A 25,432-nucleotide genomic window follows, 5' to 3' on the forward strand; every position below is an offset into this window, starting at 1 on the left:
AAGTTTCAATTTTCTAGCTCATCTGGTAGATTGGGCCGCCATCTTGATTTGGGGGGCGCGAATTAGGACTTTCAGGAAACTTCTAAGCCAATGTAACATGCAGGTCATCGCTTCGGAAAAATATACCCCACAAGGTGAAGGAAACGTTAATACATGAATTCTTATCCTGAGCCCCCAAATTTGCAAACCCCCACCAGCCCGGTCCCCGCAGGGACTTTTTGGAATTTTCGATGTTTCTAGGGATCCTGGGGTCATGAGCTACTGGTAGCGAGTTTTAAGTTTCTAAGATACCTCGAAGTGTCTCATTAATTCACGTCTATTTTCAAAATCGGCTTCCATTTATACAGATACCAGCAAACGTACCCGTGCTTCACTACGGTATTCTACATTGTAAACGGATATCGAAGTAAATATCTGTACACGCAGTGAATAAGATTTTTTAAATTGCATGTTTCTTAGCGTTATCTGAGAAACAGTATGAAAGGTTACCATACCTTGTTTCCAGTGTAACGTGCGAGTTGCTGAGTTGTGATGATAACGGTAGGCTCACTTGCCTACTGCCATTCACAATGGAGTTGGAAAGCTTATATTTTAATGGCAGGCCCCCTTTCCTACTTCCAGACACATTACAGTTGAGGAGTTTTCATTATAATGGCAGGGACTCCCCCTACTGCCAGTCAAAATTTAGTTGTGCTATTATCATTACAATGAAAGGCCACTTTCCTTAATGACAGTCAGCTTACTGCCTGTCACACTCGAGTTGGTGGGTTCGATTATAATAGCAGGCCACTTTTCCCAATGCCAGTCACAATTTAGATGCGTAAATATATTTATAACGGCGGGCACACTTGCCTACTGCCAGACACAATCTGATAAAGGAATTTTGAACAAAATTTCATGCTACCTTGTATTCAGCCAGTCAAATCGAGAAGGGAATTTTTCATTACCATGGTAAGCACTCCTTACTAATGCCAGATACACAGGAGTTGGAGAAGGTCTCCATTCCTACCCTCAGTCAAAGTTGATGTGTGATGATGGTCACGACCGATTCGTAAAGGATTATTTATAATGACAGAGACTCGCTTTCTAGATCGCTACAGAAAAATATACCCTGCAAGCTGAAAGAAATGTTTACAACTGTGTTCTTATGGAAACCCCCAACCAATCCCCATTTGTAATTTTCGATTTTTTTTTTTCTTAGATATTGAGGTCCTCTGGTACCAAGTTTCAAGTTTCTAAGATGCCTGGAAGTGGCTCATTAATTCACGTTTATTTTTTATACCTTTATATATAGAGAGAGATCGCCCCAGACCGAGTTGCATATATTAATATAGATAACAGTATTGGTTTTTATGTCCCACTTACTACTTTGACGGTCTTCGAACTCTCCGAGGTGCCGTAAGTTAGTCCCGCAGGTGTGCATTTACGTGCCAGTAAATCCACCGACACGAGGCTAACGGACTGAGCCAGAATCGAACCTGCCAAGTTCGGGTCAGAAGGCCAGCGCCTTAACCGTCTGAGCCACTCAGCCCGGCGCAAGTGGTTTAATTTTTGAGTGTTCTGTTATTTTGAATTTCCTTTCCTTAAAAGTATTTCATGGATGAAAGAAATTTGAATGCAACGGGTTTCACGAACAACAAATGGTTAAAATAGAAAGAACAAAGGAATGTTTGGAAAGCGGCCCGTTTGCTGCTGGTCGACCTTGCCTGCATTTCCTTCATCCATCCCAAAGGTTCAATGTTAAGTAGTTCTGCTGCAAGATAGTAGTTCTGAGAAGTGACCCTCTTAAAATGTTCACCTCCTTGATTGAATGGTCAACGTACTGGTCTTGGTTTCAGAGGGTCCCAGGTTCGATGCCTGGTGGTTCTAGGATTTTAACATCGTATTCTTTGGCTCGGAAATTATTGGATATTCATGTTCTTCTTCATACGCGACTCTTCATCTGAGCACAACACACCACATTATGGATCACCACAGAAACATGCCGTAAAACTGGCCCATCTCTATACTAAGTATTGACCCCAATAACATTGAGAAAAAGACCAGGAGGTGTAATAAGAGTAAACTCCGTTCATATAACTTTGAAAGCCGCTGGAAATTGTTCTCTCATTTCCTCAGAATCGTTTCCTCTTATGAGTTCAGGTAAATTTTTGTTTGAACAGTGTAAGCAGTTTGTTGTGACCAATGAGAATTAATATTCAGCAAAATTTTGCAGAGCACTGACTTTCTGAGCCCAGCATGCCAGTTTCGATTCTGGGTCAGTCCAGTGCTATTTGAAGGTGCTCAAATACGCCAGCTTCCTGTCGCTAGATTTACTGGAAGGAAAAAACTCCTGCGGGACAACATTCCGGCACTTCCGCGTCTCCAAATACCGTAAAAATTTAGTTAATGGGGTGTAAAATTCTTATTATAATTATTGTTTTTATTATTATTATTATTATTATTATTATTATTATTATTATTATTATTATTATTATTATTATTATTTGCAGAATGACGAATAAAACTACTCTCTACTAATCAATTTTGGGCAATAATTAATTCTTTAGCGTCATATTTCCTGTATTTTATGCCATTTTTAATTTATTTTAAGGCATAAGTGCATGGATATGTCTAGAGTTCTAGGTCATTGCATTTCGATCCCTAATAATAATAATAATAATAATAATAATAATAATAATAATAATAATAATAATAATAATAATAATAATAATAAATAGATTTATGCTTTGACGGCCCGTAACAATGGACATGATCATAGAGTTTTTGTGATTTTTCCGTATCGAAACAATTAAAATTAGGTTGGAATTCAACCGTCTAACTCGCAGTTTACATCGGGAGTCGACTGGAGTAAAGTAATCTATTTTTGCAACCATAATTCACCAGACGGGAGTCTCCGCGTTCGTTCTGCTTGTCGTTGTTTTTTTAATCTCGAACGACAATTCGAGTGAAATAAGTTTTATATTAGTGCAAACATTTTTGATTTATCTTTATGTTTCATGGCACCTATTCAAAATAAAACCTGGGTTTCACAACACAGCTGTGATTTAAGACATCGTGGGTGAGGGTTCCTGTCGAGGCATTGGAAGGGATATTTAGGCTGCATTCCTCAACTAAAATTACATTACGTTATTTGCCCATTTGAATCGGGATGAAAATTACGAGTTAGAGTGTTGATTCCTATTCTAGTTTGAATTGTCCTAATTCGCCTTATGCTCTGCGTTTATTGGACTGCACTTGTGTACACCTGCATAACAGGCTGGCTTAAACTGTCGATCGAAATTAAAATAATTTAAAATTGTATACCATATGCATTACGGTCGTAGATACTATGCCATATAACATTAATAACAGTCAATGCTGTATTTTAGAGTCATGAGAAATTAGCTTTTCTAAATAGAGTAGTACATCGTTTCGACAAAAAGGTTCACCAATTTTACTTCTTACGTAGACAAATAATGTTGCCTAACTTGTAACGGGCCAGTAGTAACACCTTTAAAAAGTGAATTTACCGGGCGAGTTGGCCGTGCGGTTAGGGGCGTGCAGCTGTGAGCTTGCATCCGAGAGTTAGTAGGTTCAAACCCCACTGTCGGCAGCCCTGAAGTTGGCTTCCCGTTCTTTCCTATTTTCACACCGGGATCTTAATTAAAACCACGGCCGCTTTCTTCCGTTCAGAGGCCCTTCCTATCCCATCGTCGTCATGGGACCTGTCTATGTCGGTGCGTTGTAAATTGTAATAATAAAAAGTGAATTTAGAATACTTCAACACTAAACACAGAAAATACCACTTGGACTTTCCACCTCAAAGAGAGGTTAGAAAAAAGCTAGGAATCAGTATGGTCTTCCCCTTGCATTTCCCGAGAATGAGATAATAACTCTTCGGTGAGATTTGTGGTCAAAAGCCTGATTATCAGAAAAAGAATATGCTTCCGAAGGGAAGCAAAAACATTAGAAAATGTAATTAAGTGCTGCATCCTTGCTTTGTATCAACTAATGTTTCTGAATATACATTTCATATTTGTGAGTAATGAAGATGAAAGATAGCTTCAAAGGATCTGTTTTTGGAAAGTTAATTGAGCCTGGCTCTGCCACACTATGTGACTGATTTTGGAGACTTGGAGTGTACATGAAACAACAATATTCCCATCAATAGGATACCTGTTTTTAAACATAACTAGTATCTTAAAACATGTTGTAATTTGTAGATCGCAATCAGTATTTTGTATCCGTTAAGTTGCACGAGTAAGCGTATTTCCCTATTGTGTGTAGATTATTTTCTATTTATGTTACTTTGAAAGGGGTGATTAGATGCTGGTTTTAACAAGAAAATGTATACCACTTCTTAGAGCAATTTCACCAGGCCTGCTGTGCAGCATTTTACTATGTATGATGCCGTTTGTTCTTTAAATAACGCTTGAAATTTATCATATAAAACATCATTAAACATAACACACGGACAGAAGTATGGTAATGTTTCTAAAACAGGTAGTCTCTCATTCGTAAGAAAGAGATGATAATCTTAAGAAAACTTCTTAACGGCCCAGAATTACTAGTTCGACAAGCTAACTCGTTCAGCAAAGCAGCTCAAATGAGCTGGAACTGATGTGCAATTCAGCGTGAGCTTACTTTGCATTGTAAATCTCAGGCATACATCAGGTCTCTGCGAGTTTGCTGCGATATAAATCACCAGTTAAAGAAGGAAATGCAAGCGTCATATCGGTTGGACTGTTTGAAAAAGGTTTTTATAAAAGTATAAACATGAATTAATGAATCCGGAAACAGACTCTATCAGCACACACAGTAAACATTAGATCCATAGTGACCACTCATTAACTTCTGTCGTCGCTTTGTGACGTGCTTCATAAAGTAAAGGCGTTGTATTTCGTTACATCACTAACAGTAGCACCAGCGTGTGTATACAGTACTAGTCTAATAAAATATGTTCTCCATAGAAAGGAAGATAGTGAGCGTCGAATATTTCCTCCTCGTCCGTGTTGCCAACCACTCTTGAACTTAGAGTTGCCATGTCAAAATTTCTAAATCCAGGACATTCTTTCAAATTCTATCCGACCTTTGATTTGTTTTACAAGAACGTAAGATAAAGTTTAATCCCAGCAGGGTCTGCAGCTGGTCACACACCTGACTGGGTGTCATTCTCGGGGACGCATGCCTTTAATACTTCCCTCCTTCACATGTTTCACCAAGGTGTCTGCTCTTCTGCTTATGTGTCTAAGTATCACAGGTAAGCCTGGCTGAACCGCTCCAGAAGTACATTCTGGATACCTAGGTCTTCCAGCATGAACGTATTGGTACGGTATCCACCCATGAAATGAGGGGAATACATCTGTAAACTCACACAACAAAGGTCTCTAGTGTTCCGTTATCAGCCAGTATTATTGTGCAGGTCTCAGCTGTACGGGTGGCAATGGGGAATAGAGTGGGTGAACCAGCTGTAGTTTTGTGTTCTTTGTAACTTTCACCTCCGTTGGTCAACTCTTGGTCTTTTCCGATCGCAATGGTGTTAGAACCCCCGAGGCCTAGGGAGTCTTTCATTTTCACGACCTTTGTGACCCCTGCATTTCTTCATCCGTTACTTTATTTTTGAAGTGACGGATCCCTTCTTTTTTCCTTTTTTTTTTCTCTCTACCCCCTGTGGGCGGGGGACGCAGGCGAAGAATACACCCACGGCATCCCCCGACTGTCGTAAGAGGTAAATGAAAATAAAATGGCATATGGCTTTTAGTGCCGGGAGTGTCCGAGGACAAGTTCGGCTGGCCAGGTACAGGTTTTTCGATTTGACTCCCGTAGGCGACCTGCGCGTCATGAATAGGATGAAATGATGATGAAGACGACACATCCACCCAGCCCCCGTACCAGCGAAATTAACCACTTAAGGTTAAAATTCCCGACCCTGCCGGGAATCGAACCAGGGACCACCGTGGCCAAAGGCCAGCACGCTAACCATTTAGCCATGGAGCCGGACGTCGTAAGAGGTGACTAAAAGGGGCGACCAAGGGATGATTGAATTAGAACCATGAAACTACTTGTGATTAGTACCATCACGCGGGGAACACCATTGGTCGCCTTTACTTTCGAGTAGTACCACTATGTTAGATACACGATAGGTTTGTGATTAGTAGCAGCAGAGAGCGGTTCACTGTGGGGTTCCAGTACCTGTGATTAGTACCACTATATGTGTAACATCAAGGACTTACGTTCCCTGTAATTTGCACCATTATGTGAGAAAAACCACAGGTCTGCGTTACCTGAGTGACGTACAGTACTTGTGAGTAGTACCATAATGTTTGGAACACCGCGAGTTTACGCTACTTTTGATTAGTACCGCAACATGGAAAATACCATGGTTCTACTTTCCTAACGATAAGCACCATCATGAGAGACCATTGACCTGGATTTTGAACCCGTTTCGACAACAAGCATTATCGATTCAGGATTGTGCTTTAGAAGCAGTCGGATCCACTGATTGTTTTAAATACATATTTATCCATTTATTCTTCATCATTACGTTTTGAATTCTGGTCAGTGGATGAATTTTGGACTGTCAGATTGTCATTGCATTTCGTCTCACTTCGTACCATTAGGGTCCGATAACCTAGATGTTAGGCCCTTTAAACAGTAAGCATCATCATCATCATCATCAACTAAACAGTAGTCCCTAAACACAGTGTGAAATATTAGGCTCAGTAGTTGTGAAAGGATAAAATGTGTAACTGTCAACTCGAGTGGAGATGTGAAGGGGAGGAAAATATGGAAAGAGTCACGAACACGGAAGGAAGGTCGTGTGTGTGCTCGAGGAAGTGTATACGCCTGCTATCGCAACAGCCCAACTTGATATGATGTAAATCCTTTTCCGATTGGGTTCCGCGGAAGGGGAATCGTATTTCCGATAGAGCTCACATGCATTAGACATCCTTACCTAGTTATGATTTATACAAACCTATCCGATACACCGTATTGAAAATCGAATTACTCTAACATTTGGATATTTTCTGTAGGACTATACAGCCGCAAAAGAAAGCATTAAAAGCATTTTCTCTCATTTTTATAGTATTGTTTTAGCTGTTATTTTCAGGAATATTACGTGCAAATTGTATAATCATACTTCGATGCAACACCTCGCTGCTATGATCAAGAAATTAAAATGCTTCATTTCTATCTCGTGGATTGCTCAGAACGGTCAGTCAAAATCGATAGAGAGTACACCAATGAGGAAATTTATTCACCATATTAACCAGTAACACATACAGGTCTTAGCCCTACCGACCCATATAATCTTCCATACTGCATATTGAGATGTCTCACGGTTAGAGTAATGGCACTCTCAAACGCATAATTTAATCTTTTTGACCATAACCGGTGCCACTCATATCGACAGCAACTTCTTCGAACTTACGAGATGATTAATCTCTGTTGTAGCCTCCAGTCAAGGATTAAATTGTATAGACTACCCACGGACTAACCCAGTGTCTCAGAGAAAGAATCAGACACGCTACACCTTCACCAACGGGATGGCATGGCATGCATTCAGATGAATATTCTTCCAAAAAATAAAACTATGACAGGATTAAAACAAGACTGATTATGACTGAATGAATGAAAGAATGAATGAATTGTGTTCTTCTATCCCCGCAGCCACGTATTACCAGGAAAGAAACTGGGGACACAGAGAGTTTATTTATTTATTTATTTATTTATTTATTTATTTATTTATTTATTTATTTATTTATTTATTTATTCTTCTTTCCGATGAGGCCTGCTAAGGATCACGTGCCAATTTAAATTCAATTTTCATATTTTGTTGTTTTCTCTTCCAATATTCTTTCATCCTCTCACTATGCTGTTTCTATCCGTCCTCGGACCACTTCGCACCAGGTTTCTTGTTCAATCTTTCTTAATATCCTTCCATACTTACTACCCTCTTTCTAAAATTATCTCTGTCCTTAATTTCTTCTTCTCTTATATTATTTTTTTTTTAATCTTTCTTTTCTTTTTGAATCCAGCTAGTTGTTGCCTTTTAGTTCCAAATGTACTTGAAAATCCTTTTTGTTAATCTGGAATCATCGATTCTGTAAATATGTCCATAAATTGCATCTCCTTTTTATTATGGTTTCTTATGTTTTCTATGTTCCTGAATATTTCATTATTACGTCTTTCATTTTTACGCCCTTCTAGACACTTGCCTTTCTTTGGCCGATACCTTTATTTTCTAAGTGCCGTATTCCTTCCATTTCTCTCCCTAATTAGTGATAATAGAGGATGGTTGCCTAGTTGACTTGCTGTTAAAACTATAATCAGCACCACCTTAAGGACATCTTGGAAGTTTGTAAATGTTAGTACATTTTCATTCACACTTATATACACTTACACACTCTTTTAGTGGTCGATGTCGCTTCAACGAATTGAGAAGGAAAGACAAAGCATAGTGGTCTGCAACAAGACAGAGAAATCTTTTTCTCACAAATGTGGCAGTGCTGAACGTTGTTTTCAAAGTACGACTGCTTATTTATTTATTTATTTATTTATTTATTTATTTATTTATTTATTTATTTATTTATTTATTTATTTATTTATTTATTTATTTATTTATTTATTTATTTATTTATTTATTTATTTATTTATTTATTTATTTATTTTAATCTTTACTTCATCATTTCCGTGTCAACATCCCTTTTACTCAACAAATACAAGGCCTACATCGATTAATAAGGTATCAGAGGAACTTTTACCTACTTCTGACATAGCACACTCTGTTTACATTAAAAACTCATTGTTCGTATAAAAATTACTTAAAAGATAAAAATAAAACATATAAAGATTCAGGAACCTTTTGGTCACACATGGTACGTGTTCTGATGTTCTTGTAAAAACAATTCTTATATTGTAATGAAATGGAATCAGTCAATATGACGAGTGAATTATTGGACAATATTATTAAAAATCAGAGGTCAGTTTTGGCACATGATTCTATCTCACTATGAAATGGCATTCTGAAAGAAGTTATAATCATGCAAGTGTTTTCCCTGATATTTCCTGCTCATAATTTCTAGCACAAATAGGTCCTGAAATACAGCTGCTATACATTCATGGAGAAGAGGTTAACACTGGCTCTAACACTGTATATTCTGCAATATTTCTTGCTCTCGTAGTCCCAGTGAAATATGGTACACGTCCCATTACCTTTGCTACATCTTGCTTTTTAATCCCCGGGGTGTTCTCCGTGCTGCAAGCAAATATGTACTTGAGCTGAGTAATTTCTCCACAAAAGGATGGGCCTCCCGCATTTGCTCCATTTCCTTTTACTTGGCGCATTCATACCAAGCTCCTTTCTTTTCTTTAAAATTAGGTAAAATATAACGATTATGTAAGTAAATACAGAATAAAGCAAGACATGATGTTGGTTGTGTTGCTTGGGGGTTTGGAAACTGTCCTGAAGAGCATTAAATCTCATTGAGTGGTATAAACTGTTTATTTCTTCAGCTCTTTCTCATAATAGGAAGAATAATTCGCTGAATGCGTAGAAGATTCTTGCACGAGCAATGTACGAAGAATAATTCCGGGAAAGGTAGAATGTAAATAAAACAATAGCCCATGTTTCAGTTCTCGTTGCGTCACCACAGCGACGTTTTAATGTCTCTCTGTTCGTAAATGAAATATAAATGTGCGAATAATAATTCAATTTCCACTAATAACATAATCTCAACAATTTCGTTTTCCTTCATGTTATATATTTTCCTAATCCGTTTACGGTCCAGGTTTGGCTCTTCCCTCGGGGTCCCACGTCTACCGCTTGAAGAGCAATGTCCTGGAGCGTGAGACTTTGGATCCGGAATAAAACAGGGAAGAAGGACCAATAACTCACCCAGGGGCCTCACTTGCTATGCTGAACAAGGGCCTTGTGTGAGGGTGAGAGGTTTGGAAGGGATGGACAAGGAAGAGGGAAGGAATCGGCCGTGGCCTTAGGTCGGGTACCTCCCCCTGTGGGTGGGGGCGGTAGAATAACACCCACAGTATCTCCTGCTCTCGTAAGAGGCGACTAAAAGGGGCCCCAGGGGCTCTGAACTTTGGAGCGTGCTTTGGCGACCACGGGGGCCTTAACTGAGTCCTGGCATTGCTTCCACTTACTTGTGCCAGGCTCTTCACTTGCATCTATCCTATCCGTCCTCCCTTGGTCAACTCTTGTCCTTTTGCGACCCCGACGGTATTACGTATGGAGGCCTAGGGAGTCTTTCATTTTCACGCCCTTCGTGGCCCTTGTCTTCCTTTGGCCGATACCTTCATTTTTTGGAGTGTAGGGCCCCTTCCAATTTTTCTCTCTGGGTAAATGTTATATAGAAGATGGTTGCCTAGTTGTACTTCCTCTTAAAACAATAATCACCACCACCACCATAAGTCGGGTACCATCCCGGCATTTGCCTGAAGAAGTGGGAAACCAATATAAATCACATCGAGGATGGGTGATGTGTGAATCGAACACCCTCTACTCAGTTGACCTACCGAGGCTGAGTAGATACCATTCCAGTCCTCGTACCACGTTTCAAATATCTGGAGAGAGCCGAGCATTGTACCCGGGCCTACCTGAATGATAGCTAATAACACTAACCACTACACTACAGAGGCGGACAGTGTTATATATGAATGTGATGTTTTGGAAGGATGTGGGAAAATTCCGAACGGAAACTATTTTTCCTTTGGCCTTGTCATCGGCTGACAAGAGGTAAAATAAACGCATCCGATGGATTTGTGAGACACAGAAACGTTCACTTATTAACATTCAACAGTCCAGTTCATTCGTATGGGATTCTATAGGTTGACGTTGCTGCAACAGTGACAGTGCTGCGAATTAATTTTGTCGTGGAACATAGCGTAGGTGTTTCGGAAAAAGAAATAGTTACTGTTATTGACACTGATGGTTTTATATATGCGAGAAATATGTTGCAACACGACCACAAGGTATTTTCTTCACAGAATACATCGTGGGAATTGAGTGCCACTGGCGAATCACTGTTGATAATGGCTGCACTGCTACGAGGCCAGACATCATCATCTCACCTACGTTCCTTACCCTCCCAGTAAAGTCTGTTTAGTTCAGCACTGGTAAGTGACATATTTTTGATAACACCACCAGCTCTTTTCTTTCTTAATCTGCTTACCCTCCAGGGTTGGTTTTCCCTCGGATTCAGCGAGGGATTCCACCTTTACCGCCTCAAGGGCGGTGTCCTGGAGCGTGAGACATTGGGTCGGGGGTACAACTGGGGAGGATGACCAGTACCTTGCCCAGGCAGCCTCACCTGCTATACTGAACAGGGGCCTTGGTGAAGGATGGGAAGATTGGAAGGGGTAGACAAGGAAGGAAGCGGCTGTGGCCGTAAGTTAGGTACTATCCCGGCATTTGCCTGGAGGAGAAATGCGAAACAACGGAAAAGTACTTCGAGGATGGCTGAGGAGGGAATCGAACCCACCTCTACTCAGTTGATCTCCCGAGACTGAGTGGACCCCGTTCCAGCCCTCGCAACACTTTTCAAATTTTCGTGGCAGAGCCGGGAATCGAACCCGGGACTCCGGGGGTGGCAGTTAATCACACTAACCACTACACCACAGAGCATCACTACCAGTTGCTCATTTTCAATCGTCGTTTCTTGAATTTCTGCTTGTATAAATTTATCATATGCTTCCCACAATTTCTGCCCGAGTTTAAGTGTTTTATATTTATTTAACTATGTTTTATACAGTTCTGTTGAGTTCTCACATAAATGTAAGTCGACGTATTGTTAGTTCGCATTAATTGAATTAAAGCTCAGTTTGCCTGCAATCTCTCCACATGAACATACGTCCAAACACTGTACGTTTAACTTTATAGTTTTCGTTGTTGACTGTAAATTTTAATTGCGAGGAAGGTAGAATGTACGAGGTAGTATGCTATAAAAACTTTCTGAGTGGTCTTGGAGAATGCTATAAAAACTTTATCCACACCATAACGCTTCCACCAACATATTGCGTCTTTCTAGCATGGTTGCAGGGTGTGTATTCTTCGCTGTTCCTCACCTTATATGCCACCATTCATCTGTTCAATGAAGCAGAAAATGGAACTCATCGGAGAGGTTACCCTTCTCCAATCTTCTGAAGTCCATTTCCAAAATTGACATTTAAATTGAAATCTTCGTTAACATAGCTACAGTAATAATCCGTTTGCTTATGCGTCGCATATGCAGTCGTTAACATACGTCAGTATCATATTTGTATAATAAATACACTTACATTGTAATACCATATCAGTAAAGGAAGGATAAAATATAAGGAGATAGTTGACAGGTGTGCTGTGTGATCTATATATTCCTGCCTGCGTCAAAGCAATACAGCCCTGATGCGCCTTGGTCTACCAAGTGACCGCTGCTCAGGGCTGAAGCAGCATGGTGAGTGCGGCGAATCGTCTCGGCTGTTAATCTTGGCTTTCTAGAGCGGCGTCGCCATCTAACCGTCAGATAGCTCTTCAGTGGTAATCACGAAGGCTGAATGAATCTCCAGGTGGCTCCGGGTGAGAAGCAAGCACGCTAGCCCTAAACCACGGGACTGGCATTGTATATAACTTACCTTAGGTTAACGTCACACACTTCTTTGTCATTTTCCGCCTTAGTCGAACCCATTCCGTATTAAGTCTATTTTTTCACTGTGTGCGGTGCCTACTGTGTGGAAGTTACCAACGTGCCAAATTTAATTGTGAGAAATACGCTGAATACACACATACGCATACAATTTTCACTTTTGTAATATAGATCTATTTTGAAGTCCGCCCAGAATTTATTTGCCCTTTATTTCAGTCACAAAAGATGTTCACTTCCTGCAGTGTAGCATCTCACATTACTCTTTCTCTTCATTCTCGAAAGGAGAAAGTAAATACCAAATATGAAGAGATATTTCTCCCTGTGAGAGTGAACGAGATAGTTCGACGTGCTGATGCAGTACAGTAACTTCCCGTTGCTATTCACTTGCCATTTGCTGTTACCGAAACACCTTACTATATGGAAACTATTGAAGAGTGCTCTAGACAGAGGAACGAAATATGTTCTGTTTGAAGAAATATTTTCGTTCATTCTTTCTTAATTCATTTACCTTCCAGGGTTTGTTTCTCCCTCGGATTCAGCGAAGGATCCCACCTCAACCGCCTCAAGTCCATTGTCCTGGAGCTTGAGACTTTTGGGTCGGGGGTACAACTGGGGAGGAGGGACAGTACCTGGCGGCTCAAATGCTATGCTTAATAGACAAGGAAGAGGGAAGGACGTGGGCGTGAACTTCAGTTAGATACCTGGTGCCAGGAGGAGAACTTGGAAACCACAGAAAACCATTTCGAGGACAGCTGAGGTAGGAATCGAACCCCCTTTCTTCAGTTGACCTCCTGAGGCTGAGTGAACCCTGTTCCAGCTCTCGTACCACTTTTCAAATTTCGTGGCAGAGCCGGAAATCGAACCCGGCCCTCTGGGTGTGGCAGTTAATCACACTAACCACTACAGCACAGAGGCGGACTTGCATAAATATTTTACTGTCACTAATTTCACGTTGCTATTGCTAGCTTGGTATAAGGCAGACCCTCCGACGAAAGGGGGTGGAATCTTCCATGTATGCATTTTAGTATGATGGAGGATATTGTTGAGTACATTGTATGATTTTCAAGAATATTGGGATCATCCCCATTTCCCAAGCTAAAGGAATTATTTGTTTCAACCTAGGGACTGAAAGCCAGTCGGCTGACTACTCAACCGTAGAGCTTCCATATAATTTAGGTTTTTGCCGTTCATATTCTCTATTATATCCCCTGGAATGTTTTCATATCAACATTTTGGTAACATCAGCCAATAATATGAAATCCTATAGTCAATGTTAGAAAATGTTTACGTTGGGAACACATTTTCCATTCATATGCTTACTGAGAATAAAAACAAATCAGTTCTCATTACTGAAAAGGGCAAACTGATTTGAGCGTCCTTTAGATAATACACTGCAACTCGCTGTCGTATAACACAAAAGACATATAATTTGCTTTACGTCGCACCGACACAGATAGGTCTTACGGGGACGATACAAATGTTTTTCCATGCTTGGGAACAGATATTCTTAAGAAATTCAATTGGTTTAAAAATCTGTGCACTCTCTAAGACTTCAAGCATATTGTTGGGAAAGCTAATCTGAAACTAGATAGTCATAACGTTCATAACAAACTTGAAAATAATCTTACTCAGGCTAATGTGTTTTAAGATCATTTCAAAATTAAGTTATAGAGACTGTGTATTAAGTCTGAAATTTAAGAGATAAAATGCTGAAATATATTGGCAATTAAACAAGTATTTTACCTAAACATTAAGGCTAAAATCTTATACTTTTGTTGTTCTTAGTTTACATGATCATCTACTTAAAAGTAAAACGCTGCAGGAAGGAATTCAGTCAGGTGGAAATGTAGTAAGCAGATTGGCATATTTGATATCTTGGAAGTTGAAAATATTTGCAGTGAATACGATATGAAAATTAGAAGCCTCCGTAGCTCAGGTGGCAGCACGCCGGTTTCTCATCACTGGGTTCTGTGGTTCAGATCCCGGCCATTCCACGTGAGATTTGTGCTGGACAATGTGGAGGCGGGACAGGTTCCTCTCCGGATACTCCGATTTTCCCTGTCATCTTTAATTTCAACAATACTCTGCAGTATAATTTCGTTTCTCATTCGTAAATCACTGCCCCCGGAGGGTGCGACAGGCTTCGGCAGCCGGCACAATTCCTACCCTCGCTGCTAGATGAGGGCTTCATTCATTTCATTTTTGACTCGGTTGAATGACTGGAAATAGGCTCAAGATTTTCATTTTTTATGATATGAAAACTAACGTTTCCAATTCTAAAGAAATATCAATAGGGAAAAGAACCTAAGGGTCATAAGTACAAAATTGGAACAGGTAGGTTTCATATATTAAGTGAGATAGAATCAAGGTGCAGCAAAGTTGGTGGAGTGAGCTCGCAGTTGCGATCAACTGTACTCTGTAAGAAAAAATCCAGATCTCGGACGAAACTATCTTTACACCAGTCTTTTTTCAGACCGTATCACCGAGCTTGATACCTGCAGTCGTTAAAGTGCGGCTAGTATCTAGTATTCGGGAGATAGTGGGTTCGAACCCCAGTGTCAGCAACTCTGAAGATAGTTTTCCGAGGTTTCTCATTTTAACACCAGGCAAATTCTGGGGCTGTACCTTAATGAAGGTCACGGCCGCTTCCTTCTAACGCCTAGACATTCCCTATCCCATCGTCGCCATAAAACCTATCTGTGTCGGTGCGACGTACAGCCAATTGTAAAGAAAATCAGACTATATATGTACGGAAGTGAAGACTGGGTGGACTCAGGGTATCTATTGCATAAGTTAGAAGTAACATACATGAAGGTAGTGAGAATGAGCTTGGTACAAACAGGTAAGAACAATTGCAGGAGTCTTCGGAATGATGAGATAAAAGCTAACCTAGGAATGAACTCAGTGGATGAAGCTGTACGCATAAACCGGCTTCGCTGCGGGTTCATGGGCGGCGAATGTAGAATGATAGGTTACCTAGAAGAATAATGGACTCGATCATATTTGGTAAGAGAAATATTTTCTTTCTCTTTTTTTTTTTTTTTTTTTTTTTTTCGCGATTTGCTTTAGGGGGTAGTAATACGGATAGGTCTTATGGCGACAATAGAGTAGGAAAAGTCTAGGAGTAAATCGCCTGAATTAGGGTATAGTCCATCATTTGCCTGATGTGAAAATAGGAAAGCTCGGAAAACCATCTTCAGTGCTGTTGACAGTGGGGTTGGAACCTACTATCTCCCGAATGCAAGCACACAGTTGCCCGACCCTAACCGCACGGCCAGGTCGCGCGGAAAGTAGAGATGGAGCAAGTCGATGATGGTTAGGCGCTGTTTCAAATTGTTGAAATTCAAGAGTTTTGGAAATGAACGAGGCCGCAGGGCTAGGTACAATTAGAGGATTTTGGAGGCGTTTAGTAAATTCACAGAAACTTGCAGGCTGAAAACTAAAAGACATGACAGTGTATAATGAAGATGTATATATGTATGCATTAATATGTTCTATTGTTGATACCACACTATAAATAGTTAACATAATTCCATTTATCTTTCAGGACGACCTCTCCCTACAGTTCGCTGGTGGAGAGGTGAGACTCTCGTAGACTCCCAGGACACAATAAGCGCCTTCCCGAACGTGAAGCACAACCAACTGGTGGTCACGAATCTTCAACGGAACGATCTTCACGCCGTGTTCACCTGCCAGGCGTCCAATAACAACATCAGCCAGCCCGTATCAGCCAGCGTCTCCATAGAAATGCACTGTGAGTAACGACTTCTTCTTGTTTATTTGAAAATAGAGACATATTTCTTCGGTCTGTCATTAAGTTTCAATGTCAGTTCTTCTATGAGAAGATTCCTTAATTCCTACTACACCATTTTCCGTGGTTTCCCATTTTCACACCAGGCAAATGCCGGAGCTGCACCTTAATTAAGGCCACGACCGCTTCCTTCCAATTCCTAGGCCTGTCCTATCCCATCGTCGCCATAAGACCTATCTGTGTCGGTGCGACGTAAAGCAAATACCAAAAAAAAAAAAATACTACACCATCTTCGGATACATACTGAATACTGAAATGTAAATATTATGCATTTTACCCATTTTACTTTTAAAATAGATAGATTTCAAGATATATTTTGAAGATATGAAATAAATTTCCTTAGACATGAAATTCTTTGAACATATGAATACCTCTCATAAGAGTTCCGGTTTCACTGCTGTATAGCAACACAGTACAAAGATCAAAATTCGTAAAGAAGTCTACTACACTGAGGGAAATGGAAATTGCAACGCCTTGAAGGAATGTGTTAGTCGGATTGGTATTTGAGGTAGGTAAACAATACCGACTTCAAGACAACGAATTGTTCATTCAGCTCTCCTCGCCTGAATGGTCACGGACGACCCAGCATAGGTATGCGAAGCCCAGAAAAACTCAGTTGACGTATAATCTATGAGGTGCAGTGATGTAAAGCGTTCGTTTGGGAAACTTAACTCTCCAACGGGTACGAGCTGGATATCAACAACTGAAATTTGTTGAGTGAGGCTAAAGATTTGGTCTGCGTGAGATTAGGTTGTCTGTGGTGACCGTTGCAAATGTCTCAGCTGGTCAGTGCCCGTTCTCACACTGCAGGCATTTCTCGGAAAGCTCTCTAAGATATTACACTTTTACAGTGGCCATCCAGATCACTGAAGATGGCCCTATTTTGAACATGTGTAGGAACTTCAATGAGTAGACGCCTGCACATCTCCGCTTGGCCACCGCGAACTGTGGACGAACATACTCTAAGGGTGCAGCAACCACGGGTCACAATTCGGCCGGACGTGACTTAGGTCCTTTCTGACTCCACACCGCGCAGGTATAATAATATGCTGCAGGTAGGGGTGGAAATATATTGTAGTGACGACCAAGGGAGTTGGCCGCACGGTTAAGGACGCAACGTTGTGAGCTTGCATTCGGGAGATAGTGGGTTCGAACCCTACTGTCTGCAGCCCTGTAGATGGTTCTCCGTGGTTTTCCATGTTCACATTTCCCATTTTCACACCGGGAAAATGCTGGGTTTGTCCTTTAATTAAAGCCCCAACCGCTTCCTTCCCACTCCTAGCTTTTTCCTACTCCATCGTCGCCATAAGACCTACTTATGTCAGTGCGACGTAAAGTATCTTATAAAATTAATTGTTGTGACCTTTGTTTGTATCTGTGCACATAGGCACCTGAAAGTAATATCGTTACATCACCGCTACAAATCCATCTAACACAACCTGTGACAATAAAGTTCGGTGAATAGTCCTGTACTATCAACATAGATGAACAATGCACGGCAATAACCTTACTGTCCTTCGAAATAGTCCCTTCCCATAACTATGCACTGCTGAGATCAGCGATACATGTCCTGGAAACTTTGCAAGAATGATTTCTTTGGGATGGTGTTCAAAAGCCTCGTAACGTTTCGTTGGTTGTCAGGAATATCGTCAAATCTCTTTCTCTCTGAGTGACATTTCGGCTCTGACCTTTTTCCGACGAGGGGATCCCGTAGAACGCTATTCCATGCTTTGCCGTTTCGTTTCAGGGTCGTACCTGAGACACCAGGTTTCATCCTCAGTGACTCTACAGTTCAAGAAATTTGGTATCGCATCCGCCGTTTCAACAAAATCCTGTGAGGCCCCTAAATGTGCCTGCTTTCAAGTGATGTGGCACAAGACGAGAACACGTTTTTCTCTTCCCTAACGTCTGGGTAACGATTTGTCGCACGGATTCACGGTTAATCTGCAGTTCATCCGCTATCATGCGCACAGTTAATCGCCGATCGTTCGTGATTAATGTCCTCACCTTCTCAATGTTTTTGACACTGACAACGGTCGCCGGTGTTCCGCTACGGGAGTTGTCAGAAACACTTTCCCGGCCTCCTCGTAAACGGGAGAACCACTCGTACATACACTTCAAGGACAGTGCTTGATCTTCATAAACACATACCAGCATCGCATGCGTTCCTTTCCGTATCTTGCCAAGATTAAAACAAAACTGTACATGATGTTTTGGTCGTTCATATTCCTGTTCGTAGTTCAGAACCAACGCACTAAACACGCACTGTGTCCAACAGTTCTTACGCGGTACACACATGATGTTCAACTGAACAATGTTGGGAGCAGGTGGTCAAAACCTGCTGCTACGCAGGTGCAGCGTTGTGTGTCGCTAGTGTTGCCAGATCGACCGCTCTGACTTCATTCACCGTAATTCACCGTAATTTATTGTCACATGTTCACTTGGAGCGTTGTATGTACACCTTTCTTTGTGCGGCAATTTCAGTTGTACCTAGTTTATATTGCACCAACTCCGAATGCCAAGAACCTAGTAGCTGAAACCTCGCTATTATTATCATTAGTAGTAGTAGTAGTAGTAGTAGGGCCTATCATATGTAGCATATGGTTTTCAGTGTCGGGAGTGACCGAGGACATGTTCTGCTCACATGGTGCAGGTGAGTATTTGACGTCTATGGGTGGCCTGCGCGTCTGGATATATATATAAAATAGCTTGTCCTGACTGACTGACTGATTCATCATCGCCGAGCCAAAACTACTGGACATAATGAAATGAAATTTTGGGGATACATTCATATTAAGATGTAGGTGCTCGCCAAGAGAGGATTTTTGGATATTCCGTTGCTAAGGGGGTGAAAAGGTGGGTGAAGTTTTAAAATGAGTGCACCTATATCTCAAAACTTTAAAAGTTTACAAATGTAAAAATTGGTATTTAGAATCTTCTTTGAAAATAAGGAAACACGTATCTTTTTGTGTTCAGAAAATCCCAATAGGAGGGGTGAAAAGGGTGAAAATGGGGGAAAATGTGTTGAATGCCTTTAATCAGGATACCGGTACTTATATCTCAGAAACTGAAGATATTACAGACCTGAAAATTGGTACTCTTGATCTCTTTTAAAAATAAAGAAACACGTATTCTTATGTTTTTGGAAAATCTAATTAATGGGAGGGTGAAAAGGGGGTGAATTTTTAAAATTAGTGAATCTATATCTCCAAACTTTTAAAGTTTGCAGATGTAAAAATTGGTATTAAGAATCTTCATTAAAAATAAAGAAACACGTATTTTTTTGTTTTCGGAAAATCGCAATAGGAGGTGTGAAAAGGGGTGAAAAAGGGGTTGAATGCCTTTAATGAGGCTACTTATATCTCAGAAACTGAAGATATTATAGACCTGAAAATTGGTGTTTGGGATCTCCTTTAAAAATAAAGAAACACGTTTTTATTTGTTTCTGGAAAACCCAATTAAGGGGGGTAAAAAAGGGGTAATATTTTAAAATGAGTGTATCTATATCTCAAAACTTTTAAAGGTTATAGGTGTATAAATAGGTATTTAGAATCTCCATTAAAGATAAAGAAACACGTATATTTTGTTTTCGGAAAATCCTAATAGGAAGGGTGGAAAAGGTTGAAAAAGGGATCGAATGCATTTCATGAGTCTACTTATATTTCAGAACCTGAAGATATTACAGACCTGAAAATTGGTGTTTGGGATCTCCTTTAAAAATAAATAAACACGTATTTTTTGTTTGTGGAAAATACAATTAATGGGGGGGGTGAAAAGGGGGTGATTTTTTAAAATGAGTGTATCTATATCTCAAAACTTTTTAAGTTTATAGATGTAAAAATTGGTATTTAGAATCTCCTTTAAAAATAAAGAAACACGTATTCTTTTGTTTTCGGAAAATCCCAATAGGAAGGGTGTAAAAGGGTGAATAATGGGTTGATTGCCTTTCATGAGGATACTTATATTTCAGAACCTGAAGATATTACAGACCTGAAAATTGGTATTTTGGATCTACTTTAAAAGTAAAGAAAGAGGTATTTTTTCGTTTTTGGAAAATCCAAATATTGGGGGGTGAAAACGGGGGTGAATTTTTTAAAATGAGTGTGTCTATATCTTAAAACTTTAAAATTTACAGATGTAAAAATTGGTGGTTAGAATCTCCTCTAAAAATAAAGGAACACGTATTTTTTTGTTTCCAATAAGTCCTAATAGGAGGGGTGTAAAAGGGTGAAAAATGGGTTGAATGCCTTTAATGAGGATACACATATCTCAGAAACGAAAGATATTACAGAACTGATAATTCGCATATGGGATCTCCTTTAAAAATAAAGAAACACGTATTTTTTAGTTTTTGGAAAAGCCAATTAATGGCGGTTAAACAGGAGTGACAAATTGGGGTGAATTTTTTGAAAGACTATATCTACAGAATATCTTGGAATCGTAAAATGTTACAGACGTAAACAGTGGGTGTAAATCTCCTGTAAATGTAAAGAAATATAGGTTATTTGTTTTTGGAAACTCTACTTAAGGGGAACCCAAAAGGGGTGAAATTTTAAAATGAGAATTTTTACGGATATCTAAAAAACTTAACATGTTACAGAAGTGAAAAATGGTATTTTTTATCTCTATTTAACATAAAGAAAAGTGTATTTTTAGTTTTCGGAAATATCACTTGGGTGGAGGACGGGGGGGGGGGGTAAAAGTGACTGAAAATGGTGATGAAGATGTTACAGACGTGAAATTTGATATTTGCAATCTGCTTTAAAAGTAAAGAAACACGTATTCTCGGAAAATCCAATGAAGTGGGGGGGGGGGTGAAAGAATTGAAACATTAGTTGACTTAATTGTATGAGAATACATACATCTAATACTAAAGTTGTTACAGACGTGAAAATTCGTATTTGGATCTCCTTTAAAAACAAAGAAAAAGGCGTTTTGGTGGGGAAACCATCTTGGAGGGCGGGAGTGTAAAGGAGTTGAATTCCTTTCATGAGGACACATAAATCAAAAACTGAAGAAGTTAGGTATTTAGAAGATCCTTTACTATTAAAGAAACAAGTATTTTTTTGCTGGAAAATTCATTTAGGGGGAGGAGAGATTATTGTGAAATGAAGTGAAAAGTAAATTATTTTCATGTGGATACTTATATCTCAAAACTGAAGGTAATAGACGTGAACATTGGTGTTTAGAATCTCCCTTAAACATAAAGAAACAAGCATCCTTTTAATTCTTTTTTTTTGGGGGGGGGGGCGGGCGGTGGCTGTAAATAAACTTAACGGCGGTGGGGTGTAGAAGGAGGTGAGACCAATTGATTTTACTGTTATTAATGTACTTATAAGGATCCTCCGTTGCTCAGGCGGCAGCGCGCCGGCCTCTCACAGCTGGGTTCCGTGGTTCAAATCCCGGTCACTCCATGTGGCATTCGTGCTGGACAAAACGGAGGCGGGACAGGTTTTTCTCCGGATACTCCGGTTTTCCCTGTCATCAGCCATTCCAGCAACACATAATAGTAATAATAATAATAATAATAATAATAATAATAATAATATTCCGGACCGTCGTCAAATTGCGGATCGCGATGGAAACGTCTCCTGGACGGGTAATGACTAAGAATGCAGTCCGGTCGCGGGTTCAGTGCCGCCAAGGCACCCAGTATGACAGCACGCCGGATCTCCTGAAGGATTATATCCGTATTAAAAATATTATAGGAAAAGATGGCAAAGATTTACGGACCCAACTGACCTGGAGGAATACCTGAGCCTAACCCGGGAAGTACGAAATCGATTTGCTGGAAAGGAAGATTTAAAAATGGGAGGAAACGTTCCGTAAAATAATAGATCGGGAATTTTGGTGGATTCTCGCAGAGAACGAGTCAGATCGCGAATTTCGGCGGATTATATATCTAAAACAGTAAGCATTCAATTATAAATTTCAGTATAATACCGTAGCGAAGCACGGGTATCTTGCTAGTATATATATATATATATATATATATATATATATATATGTGTGTGTGTGTGTGTGTGTGTGTGTGTGTGTGTGTGGCGGTGATGATGATGATGATGATGTGGTGGTGGTGGTGTAAAGATAGTGAGAAACACGGTGTTGGCACATAGCCTACACCTGTGGAATAACATCAAGGTGTCTGCTTAAAGCTTATCATCACTACCGGACGACGAGCCACCATCATCAGTATTATACACCCTTACTCCATATGAACACGCAGAGAGGTTTGGAATTGAATCCAGGGATTTAGCACGCAGTCTACGCTGCCGGCCAACATTCTGGTGGATGATAACTTTCTTCCACCAAAGGGACTCGAACCGGCTAACCAAGGTGTCATGCTTTATATACTTGACGCTGTTATGATCAGAGCTACTGGGTGGTCTATTATTATTATTATTATTATTATTATTATTATTATTATTATTATTATTATTATTATTATTATTCTGTTTTCTGTAACTGTCTAAATCTCTTGTTCTTGCAACAACGTTTATTGAATTTCCCATTACTTTACTTTATCATATTGTTAGACCATATACAGTATTGTGCAGTGGACCTGAAATGCACGTAGGTGCTTTTACTGACTTGCCCTTTACCAGTCCGACACTAATGAGAGTAACGATTCTAACGATTCTTACTTTTACTTGTTCACCTTCCTGACGGAGAATCAAAACCGCGTTCTCTCGGGTGAACCAATCAGGTCTATACATGGCACGCTACTCATCCTCAGTTCACTAATTACATACTTCCTTTGATGTACTCACCTTTCAGCAAAATACTTGTAGTTGTTCATGAAAATGTATAGATATACTGGACTAGGGATATAAATATTTAAAGAAAAATCATTCACTAGCGTCTTTGGAGCGGTGCGATACCGTACCTTTCATTAAGAAACAGGTTCAAAGTTCACCTGTTGTGAAAATGGTAAACCACAGAGAACCACGTTAAGAACTACCCACTGTAAGGTTCGAACCCACAACCTCCCGAAGGCGAACTTGCAGATACACAGTCCGCATCGCATACCAAACTTTCTCGGTAAATTCTTTGAGTTATTACACAGTTTTATAGAGATATTGATGTGTTGATGATCCTAATCTTTACGCATTCCCATCTGTGATACATTTATAAGAAGAGTAATGATGATATTGCATCCGATATCTACTGCTTATGTTAAGTATTCATTAGAGGCTAATTGTATGAAACCACATTTTCCGTTCAGGAACCACACAACAAAAGCTGACAACTGTCCGGTTTGGTGATAATTACGGTTATATTACAGAAGTAATTAGAATGAGTCTCTTCATTATAATAACATGGAAATAACATTCATGCACCTGATGGCACCAGAGAATCGCCATTAACAACGTGTTGCACGAATAATCTGAGGCATGGGAATACTGTTCACCGTTATAGCATGAACTCATGCTCGTAGCCAGTACAGAAAATGCAGGATGTTGTTTAAGTCCAGTAACTTTACAGCAGAGTTGATATTGCTCTGCAGGATTCACAATAACAATGTTTGTTTCATCATCATCATCATCATCATCAGCTGTTTACCCTCCAGGTTCGGTTTTTCCCTCGGACTTAGCGAGGGATCCCACCTCTACCGCCTCAAGGGCAGTGTCCTGGAGCTTCAGACTCTTGGTCGGGGGATACAACTGGGGAGTATGACCAGTACCTCGCCCAGGCGGCCTCACCTGCTATGCTGAACAGGGGCCTTGTGGAGGGATGGGAAGATTGGAAGGGATAGGCAAGGAAGAGGGAAGGAAGCGGCCGTGGCCTTAAGTTAGGTACCATCCCGGCATTCGCCTGGAGGAGAAGTGGGAAACCACGGAAAACCACTTCCAGGATGGCTGAGGTGGGAATCGAACCCACCTCTACTCACTTGACCTCCCGAGGCTGAGTGGACCCCGTTCCAGCCCTCGTACCACTTTTCAAATTTCGTGGCAGAGCCGGGAATCGAACCCGGGCCTCCGGGGGTGGCAGCTAATCACGCTAACCACTACACCACAGAGGCGGACAATGTTTGTTTGCTGCAGAAATACAAGCTCGTTCCAGTCATCCAGAAGGCTGAGAGTTCTATTATCGTTCATTTTGGGTTACGTCATGTATTGACATGAACAATACCATGAAGTAAGCACGGTTGTATTTACAAATATTAATGTAAACAGGATGATATAAATTTGAGTATGTCTAGAAATTCAGAAGCTTTTAATTCAACAAGTGTCACTGGTTGATATTTTTGACAGTCATATTGTTCTGCAGTGCCAGTGTGAAAATATTCTACGTTGAGCTGGACAGTGATTTTAGATTATCAGGTAAAAATATTGGAATTTGTTGAATTACACTGTAAAGTCAACTTGTACTGTCTTTCCTTCTGGCGTCCCTTAAACATCATTTTGTCATACTTTGACGCTCAATATGTTGTTCTACTTGGATACAGATGATTTCAAAGCTGATGGCTACCTAAAGGCTAATCTTTGCTTTCTATAGGGAATGCATAATTAATAATCATATTTATTCAAATATATTTTGACTATTTCTTAACGTTCTTTGTTTGCCTATATTTGAGAGACGCCTTCACTCAACAAAATTAATTAAGAAAATAATAGCAGACATGTTTCTTGAAATTCATACATCTTTTAAGCCAACGGCCGTAGCCGTGTTGAAACACCGGATCCCGTGAGATCTCCGAAGTTAAGCAACATTGGGCGTGGTCAGGAGTTGGATGCGTTGCCACGCGCTGTTGGAGGGGGATAAGGGAATGGAGGAGCGGAAAGGAACTGGCCACCCTACCGCACGTAAACTCCGGCTCAGGAACACCTCTGCGGAGGTTCGGACCTGCCTTCGGACAGAATAACCCTTACCTTACCTATACATCTTTAATAACCATCGTCAAGAACAATAGCAACGGCCTGTAGAGTACTCAACACTTATCAGGTTAAGATCGTCATGTGCAACCGATGTTTCCTGTTCCTATGAACTTGTTGAAAGC

The 25,432-nt window shown here is 40.3% G+C and overlaps 1 protein-coding gene across 1 annotated transcript in view; it reads left to right on the forward strand.

Moving 5' to 3' along the window:
• The window catches only part of LOC136877702 (synaptogenesis protein syg-1-like), a 1,066,513-nt gene that overhangs the window by 422,342 nt on the left and 618,739 nt on the right, over positions 1-25,432 (forward strand). Inside the window, exon 5 of the mRNA XM_068228708.1 lies at positions 16,168-16,374. Coding sequence (XP_068084809.1) covers positions 16,168-16,374 — 207 coding nt within the window. The remainder of the gene's footprint in view (positions 1-16,167; positions 16,375-25,432) is intronic.

Source organism: Anabrus simplex, chromosome 7, assembly GCF_040414725.1.
Source record: "Anabrus simplex isolate iqAnaSimp1 chromosome 7, ASM4041472v1, whole genome shotgun sequence".
NCBI lineage: Eukaryota > Metazoa > Arthropoda > Insecta > Orthoptera > Tettigoniidae > Anabrus > Anabrus simplex.